This window comes from Eumetopias jubatus, unplaced genomic scaffold, assembly GCF_037043125.1.
Source record: "Eumetopias jubatus isolate StellerSeaLion01/CBP00866 unplaced genomic scaffold, mEumJub1_p1.0 scaffold_12, whole genome shotgun sequence".
Taxonomy (NCBI): Eukaryota; Metazoa; Chordata; class Mammalia; order Carnivora; family Otariidae; genus Eumetopias; species Eumetopias jubatus.
In genome coordinates, this window is record NW_028274818.1 from 71680437 (window position 1) to 71695029 (window position 14593).

Sequence of the window (14593 nt, forward strand, 5' to 3'; positions counted from 1 at the left end):
TGACACTTTTCGTAAAAAAAGGTCCTCTTAGAGATTGAGGAACTGTCCGCAGACCTCAGCCTTTGGGTGACGAAACGGGACAACGCAAGAGAAGATTAGAAGAAAATCTTTAAAAGCCCACAGCTGATTCGGGATGCTTTAAAAAATTTAAATTGGAGTCCTAGGCTCCAGAGGTGCAGGCATCCCGGGGCAGGGCGGGATTTGGGGGACCAACATTTTAGCTAAAAACAACGGAAAACGTTGGATATTCAAAACAAACAAGCACACTTAAAAGCGGCCGGAGGGGAAAAAAAAATTCCTGGCCACATTTAAACGAGGTGGAAAAGCAGAGGGGTGGTGGATCCTCAGGCGGAGGTCACACCCAGGGCATTTGCCAATTTCCGCAAACGGGCGAGACGAAGGCAGAGCCCAGGACCTATTCCTGAGTTCCCCCTTGAATCTGTGCCCCCGAAAGATGATATGCACAGAAATACACCCGTCCCACCCCCACGGGCCTCCAGCGGCTCTGAAAAGCATGTAGCTTCGGGCCTCTTCCTTCTCCCACCTTCTGCTAAAATGCAAATAATTTTAAATAAGAGGCGAGCAAGGTACGGAGACCTCGTGCACCGGAAGGGCGAAGCCCCGCCCCCAACAAGGACCCCAGGTCTACAGCGTCCTAGTTTCTCTCACTGGCGGTCCCCTCCCGCCCAGGCGCGCTCCCCTGAAGTATCAGGGATGGCAGCTCCAGCCCCTTGCCTGCCGCTTCCTCTTCTGGGCCTGTGGTCAGATTGCCAGGACAAGCGGCACAAAGGACATTAGAAGACACGACAACTAATGCAAAGCGTGCTCTCTGATTCGGTTCTGGATTTTTTTTTTTTTCGTTTTTGCCATAAAGAACGTTATTGGAGGAAATTCGCATATGGACGGTAGGTTAGATAATCTTGTTGCACGAATGATAAAGGATAAATTTGGAGTGTGGTGAGGGGAGGCTCTGAGGTCTCGGGAATTCTTAGGGGATGGGGAGAGAATCTTAAGAGGCTTCGGATTCTGATTGATTTTTTTTTTTTTTTTACCATTGGATAAATTACAAACCTCAGTGAATACAGTGAATTTCAAGGAAAATTGCAGGATTGTGTCCACGACACTTGAGCCTTCAGCTTCGGACAGCCCCAAGGGGAGGGGTTTGGTCTGGAGCTCTGTGCCGTCTCTCGCACCCGAGCCTAGAAGGCAAGGTCCAGGCTCTCCCCGTCTGGTGGACATTGGCGAAGCCCGGAGTTGTGGCGCCCAGTCCCGGGCCACGGCGCAGAGGGCTCTGACTTTGGCCTGCGGGTGAGCCTCAGAGGGTCTGGAGGGGTCGTCTCCCCACTGCACGCTATGGCGGTCCCGCACCATCTTCCTCCCAGCCCTGCGCTCTGCCGGGTCATTGATCAAGCTGGGCCCAGAGAGGACCGAACGCAGCCCAGGCCGGATGCACCATCGACTGATCCAACCGGAGTCCCCTATTGCTCTCTGAATCCATTCATCTGAAGGAGAATCCAGTGCATTTCTGAGCGTGGGACTCCTTCTGGAGGAAACGGAAGAGCCAGACTCCGCGAAGCCTGCGCGGGAGGAGCCGCAGGAACGCAGACAGAGGAGGGGGCGTTTGTTTCGTTCACAGCTGTTCCTGAAGGCTTTTGAATGCACGCTGGAACGCCACAGAAACTCAGCCTGGTTCTGAGGAATTACCCACACCAATCTCTGGATCTCCTAGCCAGTAAGCAAACGGTTTGGTAGCTGCCCCAGTGGCCTAATGGATAAGGCACTGGCCTCCTAAACCACGGGTTGTGGGTTCGAGCCCTACTTGGGGTAATAGGACAGCCTAACCTTTAGGTGTGTGACGGGTGTTTTAGATTAGGTTACAAGAAGAAATACAGCCTAAGGGAGGGGAAAACCTGCGGAACTACCGAGAGATTTGCACCATTCTTAAAGTAAGAGCGAGAGCAAACTACAGCCTGAGGGGAAAACCTGTGGAACTCTCAAAGGAGTTTGCACCATCCTTGAGATAAGATTGAGAGGTTTACTTGTCTTCTATCCAATCACAAGGGAAAGAGCACACTTGTGTAAATCTGTCTTAGTACTGATGCCTGTGCAAGATTAATTGGCTAAGTAACATATTCATGTCGTTCAACCTCAAAAAGAACCTTGGTCTGTTGATCTGAAACATCCCCCTATGAGAGGCATGGGATCCTTTTTTCTAAAACAGTAACCCCCAAACCCCAATTGTTTTTGCACGAGTGCCCAGAAAAGAAATGAGTGTAAAAGGCTGTGAACTTTCAGAGCCACACAAGCAAGGGGAAAAAAAAGAGACTAGCAAAATGCAAAGTATGCAGCTCAAGAGGTAAACAGAAAATGTGGAGAGCAGAGGTTGCACCTGTGAGAGGTCAATGTCAGAACTGAATGGGCATCTGGAGAGAATAGAGGTGACCCGGGCCAACGGTAATGTTGACTTGATCTGGGTGAAGATTGTGGGTGATTTTCTGCCTGGAGTTCTGTTGTTTCAACTGAGTTACTTCTGTGACTTTTTATAGTTCCTCCAGGGCCTTGTTAAGAATCCTGGTGTCAGGCTGGGATTTTGGTGTCTAGCAAATGCTGTCTTTGGCGTATAACCCAGCACTCTGGTGACCTGAAGGTCCTGTGCCCTCGGAAATGCCATGCCAGGCTTGCGTTCTTGCTCAGGTGTGTGGCGTCTGCAATCAAATCTCAGAGCAGCCACCTCCAATGCTTTTTTTTTTTTTTTTTTAAATAACTAAAGCGAGCAGGACTAGTATCAAAGCAGGGGAGAGAGGGTCAATCAAACAGGAGAAGATGCCTAACACATTTCCTGTTCAGGTTAAATGTTGGTGTGCTCTGTTAAGCTGCAGGCATCGAGCCTGGTGAGGAAGAAAACAAAAATGAAAAGCAGCAGCGTCCCCTGGTCCGGAATCCAACTCCCTTTCTTCTTCTGTTTTAAAAAATCCATTTTGTTAACTGCTGTATTGCCGGTAGATACTTAGAGTTGGTATTCAATGAGTGAATGAATGACTCTGTGAGGCCAGTGGCTTTGGGTATCTTGGGGCGCCTTTGGGACCTAGAGCTTATGGAAAGACAGAAGTTCCGAGCTAAGGGGTGCGTTCCTGCAGGTGGGTTTTGTTGTTGAGCCCCTGCCTCAGGATCCCGGCCAGCAGAGTCCCTGAGCCATCTGCTGACTAGGAGACCTGGGCCAAATCCTGCTCCGCTGTGTGCGCTTCTTCAGCCAACAGTCCTGGTGCCCCAGCTCTATCCTGGTGGTCATGCCAACGGTATTTACACTCTTCTCTGAGTAGATATGGCAGAGTCATGTGGCCAGCTAGCTCAGTCAGTAGAGCATGAGACTGTTAATCCCAGAGTGTTGGGTTCAAGTCCCACGGTGGGCATAGGCATCCCTTTCTGCTTGTGCACTAGGCAGCAGAAGGGTGGGAAAGCTGACTTTCTTTAAATCCATGCCCAGTAGATGTCCTTGAATGAAACTTAAGTTAGCAAGACTCACAAAGATGATGTGCACAGTACTATATCAGCTTAATTAGATGTATTCTATTCTCAATCTTGGCACTTTTGACATTGTGAACCAGATCATTCCCTGTTGTACGGGGCCATCCTGTGCACTCTGGAATGTTTAACAGCATCCTTGGCCTTTACCTTCTAGATGCCAGTAGTTTCCCCATAGTTGTGACAACTAAAAGTGTCTCCATATGTCCAGTGTCTCATAGTTGCGAGCCACTGGTCTAGAGAATCAAGCCCATAAATATTGGTGCAAACAGTTCTCATCTGAGATCTGACAGGAGAGCTAGCTTGGCACAGGGCCAGGTGGCAGGGCAGGGTGGCCTGCCATGGCCAACCTAGAAGGCAGCTTGGTGGGGTCCGGAAATGGGCTATGTTCAGAGGGCTGAACAGATAACTTAATATATTGAGGCTAATGGGAACCAGTTTTCTCACTGGTGGAACTGGAAAAAGAGAAGGCTTCAATACATCCTATGGTGTTGCCTTGCAATTGGAGGTATTAGTGATGCTATTTGATAACTTGGTAAAGGTTGTGTCACTGGGAAAGAGTTCGTGGCAGTGACCTAATAAAAGCGATTCTTATAATGGTGTATTTCCCTTCTTTGAAATTAGCAAGTAACCTGTCAAGTGATATAATTTGATACTATGTGAATATCCTGTTCCCCAACAACTTATTACATATTATTTTTTTAAATATTTTATTTATTTATTTATTTGAGAGACAGAATGAGATAGAGAGAGTACATGAGATGGGGGAGGGTCAGAGGGAGAAGCAGATTCCCCGCTCGGCAGGGAGCCCGATGCGGGACTCGATCCCGGGACTCCAGGATCACGACCTGAGCCAAGGCAGTCGCTTAACCAACTGAGCCACCCAGGCACCCTTATTACATATTATTTTAACATTCCTTCATAATCATTGTCTCAAACATTTATTTCACTGGGAGTTAAAGAATGAAGATTTCCTATTTCTATCATTTTTCTCTATTTTTTAATTTGAATCCAATTAGCCAACATATAGTACATCATTAGTTTCAGATGTTGTGTTCAGTAATTTATCAGTTGTGTATAACACCCAGTGCTCATCACATCGTGTGCCCTCCTTAATGCCCATCACCCAGTTACCCCACTTCCCCCACTCACCTCCCCTCCAGCAACCCTCAAGTTTGTTTCCTATAGTTAAGAGCCTCTCATGGTTTTTCTCCCTCTTTGATGACTTCGCATTCAGTTTTCCCTCCTTTCCCCTATGATCCTCGGTGCTGTTTCTTATATTCCACATGTGAGTGAAACCATATGATAATTGTCTTTCTCTGAGTGACTTATTTCAGTCAGCATACTACCCTCCAGTTCCATCCACATTGATGTAAATGGTAAGTATTCATCCTTTCTGATGGCTGAGTAATATTCTCTTGTATATATGGATGACATCTTTATCCATTCATCTGTTGATAGACATCTCAGCTCTTTCCACGGTTTGGCTATTGTGAACATTGCTGCTATGAACATTGGGGTGCGTGTGCCCCTTTGAATCACTACATCTGTATCTTTGGGGTAAATACCTAGGAGTGCAATTGCTGTGTTGTAGGGCAGTTCTATTTTTAGCTTCTTGAGGAACCTCCATACTGTTTTCCAGAGTGGCTGCACCAGCTTGCATTCCCACCAACAGTGTAAAATGTTCCCCTTTCTCCGCATCCTTGCCAACATGTTATTTCCTGTCTTGTTAATTTTAGCCATTCTGACTGGTGTAAGGTGGTATCTCATTATGGTTTTGATTTGTATTTCTCTGATGACAAGTGACATGGAGCATTTTTTCATGTGTCTGGTGGCCATTTGTATGTTTTCTTTGAAGAAATGTCTGTTCATGTCTTCTGCCCGTTTCTTGACTGGATTATTTGTTCTTTGGGTGTTGAGTTCTTTATAGATCTTGGATACTATCCCTTTATTTGATATGTCATTTGCAAATATCTTCTCCGATTCTGTAGGTTGCCTTTTAGTTTTGTTGACTGCTTCCTTTGCTGTGCAGAAGTTTTTTTTTATATTTTAAAAAAAGGCTTTATTTATTTGATGCAGAGAGAGAGAGAGAGAGAGAGAGACAGCACACAAGCTCAGGGAGAGGCAGACTCCCTGCTGAGGTTTAAGGTGCCTATAAAGCTTTTGATCTTATGCACTGTAAAGTTTACTTTCCTGAGTTGATAATATTAAAGGTTTACTCATAAAAACCATACATTTCGATCAGAAGTGGCAGTTGAATCACTAAAAAAAATGCCTTCTGTAAACCAGAGTGCTACTCTAACTGATCTTCCACTTTGGGTTATTTATGGACAATGCATTCTTCATGCTGATTATGATGTCTTTTTTTTTTAAGATTTTTTTATTATTGTTTGTTTATTTGACAGAGAGAGAGACAGCGAAAGAGGGAACACAAGCAGGGGGAGTGGGAGAGGGAGAAGCAGGCTTCCCGCTGAGAAGGGAGCCTGATGCGGGGCTCCATCCCAGGACCCCGGGATCATGACCCAAGCCAAAGGCAGACACTTAACAACTGAGCCACTCAGGTGCCCCTGATTATGATGTCTTAATAAATATTCACCTACTCCTAGTAACTCAGTGTAAGAACTTCAGGGTCATAATGAATCCTCATGTATCCATCAGACACATGTTATCAGATATCAAGTTCTGTACATTCTATCTCTGAAAACAGGCCAAAAACACCTCACAATGTTAATTATCAAGAATCTGTGGAAGAGGGGAAAAATAGTCACTGGATTACTAAAGACATTGTTTGCAAGTGATAGAAAACTAACTCCTATCAGCTTAAGGAGAAGCAGAATCTATTGGTGGATGTAATTGCAAAGTCCAAAGTTCTTGCAAGTTTCAAGCAGGGCTAGATGAAGGGACCCAAATAATGACATCAGGACCTGTACTTCTTATCTATTTTGTTTGTTTCTGTTTGACTTCATTCTACAGACTGCCTCTCTCCATGTAGCCGACAAGATGTCCACCAGTAGCTCCAAACTCACATCCTCCTAGACTAGCAATCATTGGGCACAGAGAATTTCTACCAGTGTTTTATCTTTAAACTTTTAAAAAAGATTTATTCCCTTTTTGGTGTAGGCACTGTGGGATGATACAGAGTACAGAGATTTGGAATGAGGCTTTGTAATTTTTTAAGTAAACCCTACCCCTGACATGGGGCTCAAATTCAGGACCCCAAGATCAAGAGTCACATGCTTTATTGCCTGAGCCAGCCAAGTGCCTCTTTCAGTGTTTACTTATTAATTCCAGGCAAGGCTGTGATCATTCCTTCTTGGATCCATGCCCAAATCTGAACCAACCACTCTGGATGGGAGAGTGGGGTGTTCTGGTCATCCTAGGTCATAAACCCAATGCATTCCATGTGAGAATCCAGTGATGTACATTATCATCAGGACTAAATGGAGGAGGGGAGGAGTTTCCCAAACAGATCCAAAGAATGGGAATGGGAAAGAATGTCCTTGATCAAAAAATCTGGTTACTATGATCCACTAGTTGTTCCATCAGCTGAGTTGAACAAAGGATTGGAGAAGGAACACTTAAGACAAAAGGATAAATTAGTAAGCTGTTTTAAAAGTTAAGATGAGGGGACGCCTGGGTGGTTCAGTCAGTTAAGCGTCTGCCTTCGGCTCAGGTCATGATCCCAGGGTCCTGGGATTGAGCCCCACATTGAGCCCCACATCGAACCCCACATCAAGCCCCACATCAGGCTCCCTGTTCAGCTGGAAGCCTGCTTCTCCCTCTCCCACTCCCCCTGCTTGTGTTCCCTCTCTCGCTGTGTCTCTCTCTGTCAAATTAAAAAAAAAAATCTTAAAAAAAAAATAAAGCCAGATCTTGCCTTCAGTACTATGGAGTGGTAACTATTGGACTCAGAAATTCTACATTCCTTATTGGCATCCATGTCATACTAATTTATAAATGGACTCACCAATGGTTCCTATTCTACCTCATTTACCCCCAAATTCAAATATAGAATAAAAAACTTGTCAACTGGTCCCTTATAAAAATGACTGTTGCCATATGAAGATAAACACAAGGCACTATTTCCAAACGACATTTATCCAGAACATAGATGATTGAGCAGAGAGTGAAGGATAGAAATATCAATATCTTTAGCTTCCACATAGTGGACATGGTCTAACCCCGGTGCATTGATGAGATTAGGGGTCATGAGATGTTTAACATATACTACCTGATTTAATCTGCACATCTGTACAAGATGAACATTATTTTGTGATTCCGTGAAGGTTGATAGATTCCTCAAGGTCATACAACTGGTAATGTTGGATCTGGGATTTAAGTGCACATCTGTGTGAACCCAAAGGTTATTCTCTTAATTCATATACAGCATCATGTATATTTCCTAACAAAGAAAGCAACTCAGCTTGGGTGGGGGATAAAATATAGGATTGTGAGTTTTCTCTAGCAGAAAAATTATCGCTAATGATTTCCCCCAAGATTGCTTCATTTCCAATGTTGCCAAGCTCTAAAGCAGCAATATGATGGCAGGACTTTATTATCAATGTTGGATCCAAAAGAGCCCAAGGAGGAGAAGGGACAATTACTTGCTTTTTGTCTCTAATGAGGCTCTTAGGGAATATGGCCCTAGTGGCCATGGAGGCTCTTGTAAAGAGCTGGTCCTCTGATTCCCCCAAACATCCTTTCTGCACCAAGGGTTGAGTCTGTGTACTCCAACCCTTATTCAAGCAAACTTAGCCTGAAAACACCAGTGACAAGTCCCTTTTCCTCAAACCAATGCTCTCTGGCCAGGTCTGGAAAAGTGAAGCAAGCTTGGGACTTCTGGTGACTGTGATGACTGCCATTCTTTCTGGGGTAAGAGTCAGATCAGTGGGACTTTATCAATAACTGATTGTTAAGGTGCAAACCTTTTGTGGGGACACTCCTCACTGCATCTTTCTTTAAAGTGGAGCCAAAGAAACAGTTCTGAGATCATCAGCCATCCCTTGCAATCACCTAGTCATGACCATACATATGTCTTGTATGTTTATGAGACCTGAACTGTGGAGAGAACCAATTGGCCAAGTTTCTGTCCATAACTCTGGGTCATTTCCATTTCTATTTTACAGGTTAGATTGAGGGAGCTCAGTGGACATAACCAAGAAGGGCTGGCTCAGAGCTCTGTAAAGTGCTCAGAAACTGTGAGCCCAGGAAGCAGCGGCAGCAATATTATCATATTGATTGATCACTGATATCATCCTCAGAGCAAACATGTTAGGAATGTGTAATATGTCCAGATTAGAGATAATGGAACTGAAAAATGTCCTCTAAGGCAACACCACTAATGATAATAATGACATCAATATCCATATATTAGGATATATGCTTACTATATGTCAGTCTCTATGGTAACCATTTACATATGTTCTCCAGTACTCGTTATAAATATTAACATGTCTATTAATATTCTTATATCTATAGTGATTTATGACACTATTTGAAGATACAAGGTCATGATAGAAAGTTCAAACATAAAAAGAATTTATGGATACAACCATTGTCACAGTCTTTCAATGTCCTTCCAGAGGCACTGCCCTCATTTTGCTAATGAAAAAATGGTGGCACCGAAAAGACCATCACTGGCCAAACACACAGGGAGCAAGGTTCTAATGCCTCACTGACGTCACACAGCCTTTCTCCTTGCAGTCTTCTTAGTTGCTCCACTTTAACTATCACTTTCCAGGCTTTTGAATTTTTCCTGCTTTATCTGCCTCTGGACTCAGGCTTCCAGCCCCATGAGAGGGTCAAACCAGTCCCGTGTCTCTGAGTTCCTCCTCCTTGGGCTCTCCAGGCGGCCCCAGCAGCAGCAGCCCTTCTTTGTACTCTTCCTGAGCATATACCTGACCACGGTCCTGGGAAACCTGCTCATCCTCCTGGCCATTGGCGTGGACTCCCGCCTGCACATCCCCATGTACTTCTTCCTCAGCAACCTGTCCTTTGTGGACATCTGCTTCTCCTCCACCACTGTCCCCAAGATGCTGGCCAACTATATACTCGGGACTCAGACCATCTCCTTTTCTGGGTGTCTCACACAGACGTATTTTCTCTTTGAGCTTGCCGACATGGACAATTTCCTCCTGGCTGTGATGGCCTATGACCGCTCTGTTGCCATATGCCACCCCTTACACTCCTCAACAAAGGTGACCCACCAGCTCTGTGCCCTGCTGGTTGCTGGGTCATGGGTCATTGCCAGCCTGAATGCTCTTTTGCATACCCTGCTGATGGCTCGACTCTCGTTCTGTGCAGACAATGCCATCCCCCACTTCTTCTGTGATGTGACGCCCCTCCTGAAACTCTCCTGCTCCAACACGCACCTCAATGAGGTGATGATTCTGAGGGTTCTCTGATCATGATCACTCCATTTATTTGCATCCTGGCTTCATATGTCTGTATTACCTGTGCCATCCTGAGAGTCCCATCCACAAAGGGAAAATGGAAAGCCGCCTCCACCTGTGGCTCCCACCTGGCCGTGGTTTCTCTCTTCTGTGGCACCATCGTTGCTGTGCATTTCAACCCTTTATCCTCGCACTTGGCTGAGACAGATAGCAGCTGCTGTGATGTTCACAGTGGTGACCCCCACGCTGAACCCCTTCATCTACAGCCTGAGGAACAGGGACTTGAAAGAGGCCCTAGAAAAAGTGATGGGCAAGAAGACATGCTCTTAGTGATGAAAGTATAATGGATCTATTTTCCCAGGCATATTAATCTTTGGCAACTCACTGAAATGTAGCTATCAAAGTGTTTGCAAGGAACTTAGAATAAATACTCTCAATAGACAGTTATGAATGAACTTAGTCTTAAGTACAACCCTGCTCCTTTAAATAGGTAATTTTATTTGTTTCTAATTACTGTATTTAAACCTTCTTTGCATAAAGGTCAGGTTTTTCCTTTCTAGGTGATCGCTCTAAAAATTTACACGTAACCAAATTTGTTTCCACTTCCTTTTTGGAAATGCTCTCAGAATTTAAGGCAGTGTTTTTCAATACTGGTTACATGACAGTATCACCTGGGGAGTTTTGACACCATATATATGGTTGCTGGACCAAGCTTTGACCAATTAAAGCAGAATTTTTGGAGTGGGATCCAGGCATTGGCATTTTTTCCCCTTGAAGTTCCCCAAGGGGTTCTAATGTAATTTCTGAGTTGACAATTCATGCTGCTTTGGATGTACTTTATGATTGCTCATTATGAAGAGTGAGCCCAGAAACCCTAAGAGGAAATCTGATGTCTAATGAGAGTAATAACAATAGAGGTGAAAAAATTACTGAAGTTTTCTGTGGGCTCAAGTGTTCCTGTGCTGAGAGGGCTGGTCTTTTGGCTGAACTCACATTCCTGAGCCTCACTTGGGATCCAAAGAATACTTCATAATTTTTAGTGCTCCTATTAGTCTGTTTAGGTTGCTCTAACAAAAACACCATACACTTTGTAGCTGAGACAACAAACATTTATTTCTCACAGTTCTGGAGGCTGGAGGTCCAAGATCAAGGTGTCAGCAGATTCAGTGTCAGATGAGAGCCTGCTTCTTGGTTCTTCTTTCTGTGTCCTCAGATGGTAGAAGGGGTGAGGAAGCTCTCTGGGGTCTATTTTATGAAGACACTAATCCCTTCAGGAGGGGTCCCCCACTCATGACTTAGTCACCTCCCAAAGGTCCCACCTCCAAATACTACACATTGGGGGTTAGGTTTCAACATTTTAATATTTTGGAGGGGCACAAAAATCGTCTGTGGCAGTGTCTCATCCTCCAATTTGAGTGCCTTGCTTTATGGGGGTATATTTAGCAATAAGGTGTTCCTTTGATTTTGAAGAAACAGAATAGCATTTGCTTTTTCATCTGTTCAGGATGCCTAGTCTTTCTCCCTGAGGGGAAAACCTTCCCTGAACCTTCAAGATCCCAGTCAATATTTCCCCTATGAAGCCTTTGGTGATTCCTCTAGGCTGAGATTCTCATTCCCTCTCCTGAGTTCCCATAGAAAACTCCTCTTGAAATTATTATATATGTGATACTGTGTAGTCTGTTTATTGCTGCTTCCTCTCCCCCTTCCTCTTTGCCCTTAGGCACTCTAAAGACTTTGAGATGCTCAGGGATCACACGCATAAACTGTTCACCTTGGACACCCATAAAAAGCTTGGCTCCTGACACTTACTGCACTTGCAAACTATTAATACTGAATAGGAGAACAACAGCCTGTGCTTCTGGAGAACCCAATCTGAGAGGTCTTTTAGCTTTTTAAAGATATATTTTATTTGTTTATCTGAGAGAGACAGTGATCGTGAGAGTGGGGCAGGGTGGGGGAAGGAGAGGGAGAAGCAGACTCCCCGCTGAGCAGGGAGCTCAACTCAGGGACCATGACCTGAGCCGAAGGCAGATACTTAACCTACTGAGCCACCAGGTGCCCCATGAGAGGTCTTTTAATAATAGTAACAATGACAGAATGACAACAAAGGAAAAGAACAGATATACTATGTTGCATAATCAGAGGTTAAGCATTACTGTCTAGTCCATTTGCCGCATTAGTGACTATTTATTGAAACAACATTTAGTATTTTATTTGGAGATATAATTTTACCAAATAGAGTGTTGCTATTCAGTCATTTTGCTTGATTTTTCTGTGCATGTGTCATTGTTTACCACTAGTTTTTTTTTAAAACTCACTACTCTATTAGCTTCTTAAACACTGATCTCTGCTTGTTTCTGTGTCTCTTTGCTCCATTTGTTTTGCCAACTCCTCCTCTTTTACCATTTTATAAACGTTTGTTTTCCTCTTGGGTTTTATGCTTGGACTTCTTTTCAGTCTATACTCTCTTCATGGACAATCACATCTACTTCATGTCTTTAACCACATCTATGTTCTTGTGACTTCTGAATCCATATCTGTCAGACCTCCCCTTGACCTACGTATCCATTCTGCCCAGCCTGGATGTCTTCACACCCAACACTTTCTAATGGAACCCATGGAATCCACACTGCCACCATCATACCATGATCCATCCCAACAAGCACAGATGCATTTCTCTCCTGCCTGCACTGCCTATCTCAATCAGTGGTTCTCAATTAATGTTGCAATCCTCCTACACTTGCCCTAATCCCACATATCCAATCAGTCACTAAGTGCTCTGCCTTCTACTTCCCTATCATTCCTCAATATTATTCCCTACTGTAGTGAGTGGGATTGTGTCCCCCAGCCTGCAAAAGATGTTCAACTCCTAACTCCTAGTACCTATTAATATGACCTTATTTGGAAATAGGGTATTTACAGATGTAATCAAGTTAAGATTTGGTCATACAGGATTAGGGTAGGTCCGATTTCAATGACTGCTGTCCTCCTAAGAAGAGGGAAATTTGGACATAGCTACTCATAGAGAGAACACCATGTGAAGACACAAAGACACAAAGAGCCTCAGGAATAATGCCACGTGAAGATTGGCAGAGACTGGAATGGTACATCTACAAGCATCACTAAGGATTGTTGGCATCAAGCAATCCTAAGTGAGGACCCTAAGGGTTGATGGCAGCCACTGAAGCTAGAAAAGGGGCATGAAACGGATTCTCTCTCAGAGCCTCCAGAATGAACCATCCTTGCCAACACCTTAATTTTGGACATCTAGTCTCCAAAACTGTAAGAGAATAAATTTCTGTTGTTTAAAGTCACCTAATTTATGGTAGTTTGTTATGGCAGGCCTAGGAAACCAATACACCACCCCAATAGGACTGCTTGTCTTATCTTTTCCATATGACCTGTACAACCTTCAATTGCAGGTGTTTGCATTCTTTTGGGGTCTTCCACCATGAACATATAAGGCCCTTGAAATAAGAAATGAGTCATTATTCACATTTGTACACAGAGTATTAGTTCCTGGGTCTGGCTCATATAAAGTGCATGTTTCATGAATAATGAGAAGCAGAAGTCAGTATGCTGAGGAAATTATTTTGTTTTTCTCCCTGTCCTCCCTACCCCAACTAGGCTGTACTCCATGAGTGCAGGGACCAGGTTTTTCAATAGTATCTGCAATATAGTGGTTGCTCAACAATTCTCTCATGTGAATAAATGATTATAGGAATGATTCAATATGGGGAACTTACTATAGAGGATGATGAAGTTTCCTAAAGGAGTTGATGGGCTTGGTTCAGCTCTCTGCCACCTCACATCAGACCTTCCAGGCCATAATGAAGCTTGATGTGCATGTTTTAATGTATTTTTTAATGGTTATTTTTTTTTTTTACATTTAAAGTGGTTGCAAAAATATTGAAAAATTTAAAAGTAGGCATATTTAAACTCACATTATTTTATTTATTTTTTAAGTAGGCTCCATGCCTAACTCAAGCGGGGCTCAAACTCAAGGACTCTGAGATGAAGTGTCACATGCTCCACCAACTGAGCCACCCAGGAACCCCTAAACTCACACTATTTTAACTGCAATATTTTATTTACACCCAAATCAGAATCTTTTATAATTTCACTTTTCCAAGGACAGAGTCCCTCCTTGACCAAACTCTAATCAGGCTCCTCCCTCTTCTTGACTATGTTCAACTTTGGCCTAAAAGATTTGAACAACTAACACCCAACAGCTCAAGGCCACATCCCTAGGATGGCCCTAGGTGCCCTTACTGCCTGCCTCAGGAAAATCAAGGCTGCCAAAAGAATGTACCATTTGTTCCAGAAACACCTGAAGATAGGGACCCTGTCTGTATGGTAGGGTAGGAGCCTTGCTTCCATAAGGGCCAATTAGCAAACCCAGATGGGTTTCACAAGGACCAACCCTCTCATCCAGCTTTTTGTAATTTTTCACTTCCCTGACTGCGGAAGCTTCTGCTATTTCCTCTCCCTACTTCCTCATTCTTCCTTTAAAATGCCCAATCACCTCTGCAGAAAATGGAATGGAGCTCAGCTCCTTCCCCTACCGTCAGTAGTTACTGAATAAAATCAGTTTTCACTGCTTTAACTAATGTCTGGCTGTGTTTATCTTTGACACTAGCTTAGTATTAGTAAACTCATCAGTAATGTCTTCAGAATCT

General features: G+C 43.9%; 1 protein-coding gene across 1 annotated transcript; it reads left to right on the forward strand.

The window, feature by feature from the left end:
• The first annotated feature begins 9314 nt into the window (after nt 1–9314).
• OR1F1 (olfactory receptor family 1 subfamily F member 1) lies at nt 9315–10244 on the forward strand. Its single transcript, XM_088017058.1, is given in 3 exon segments — nt 9315–9909; nt 9912–10125; nt 10127–10244. Coding segments are annotated over 3 exon segments (927 nt in total).
• The last annotated feature ends 4349 nt before the right edge of the window (nt 10245–14593 follow it).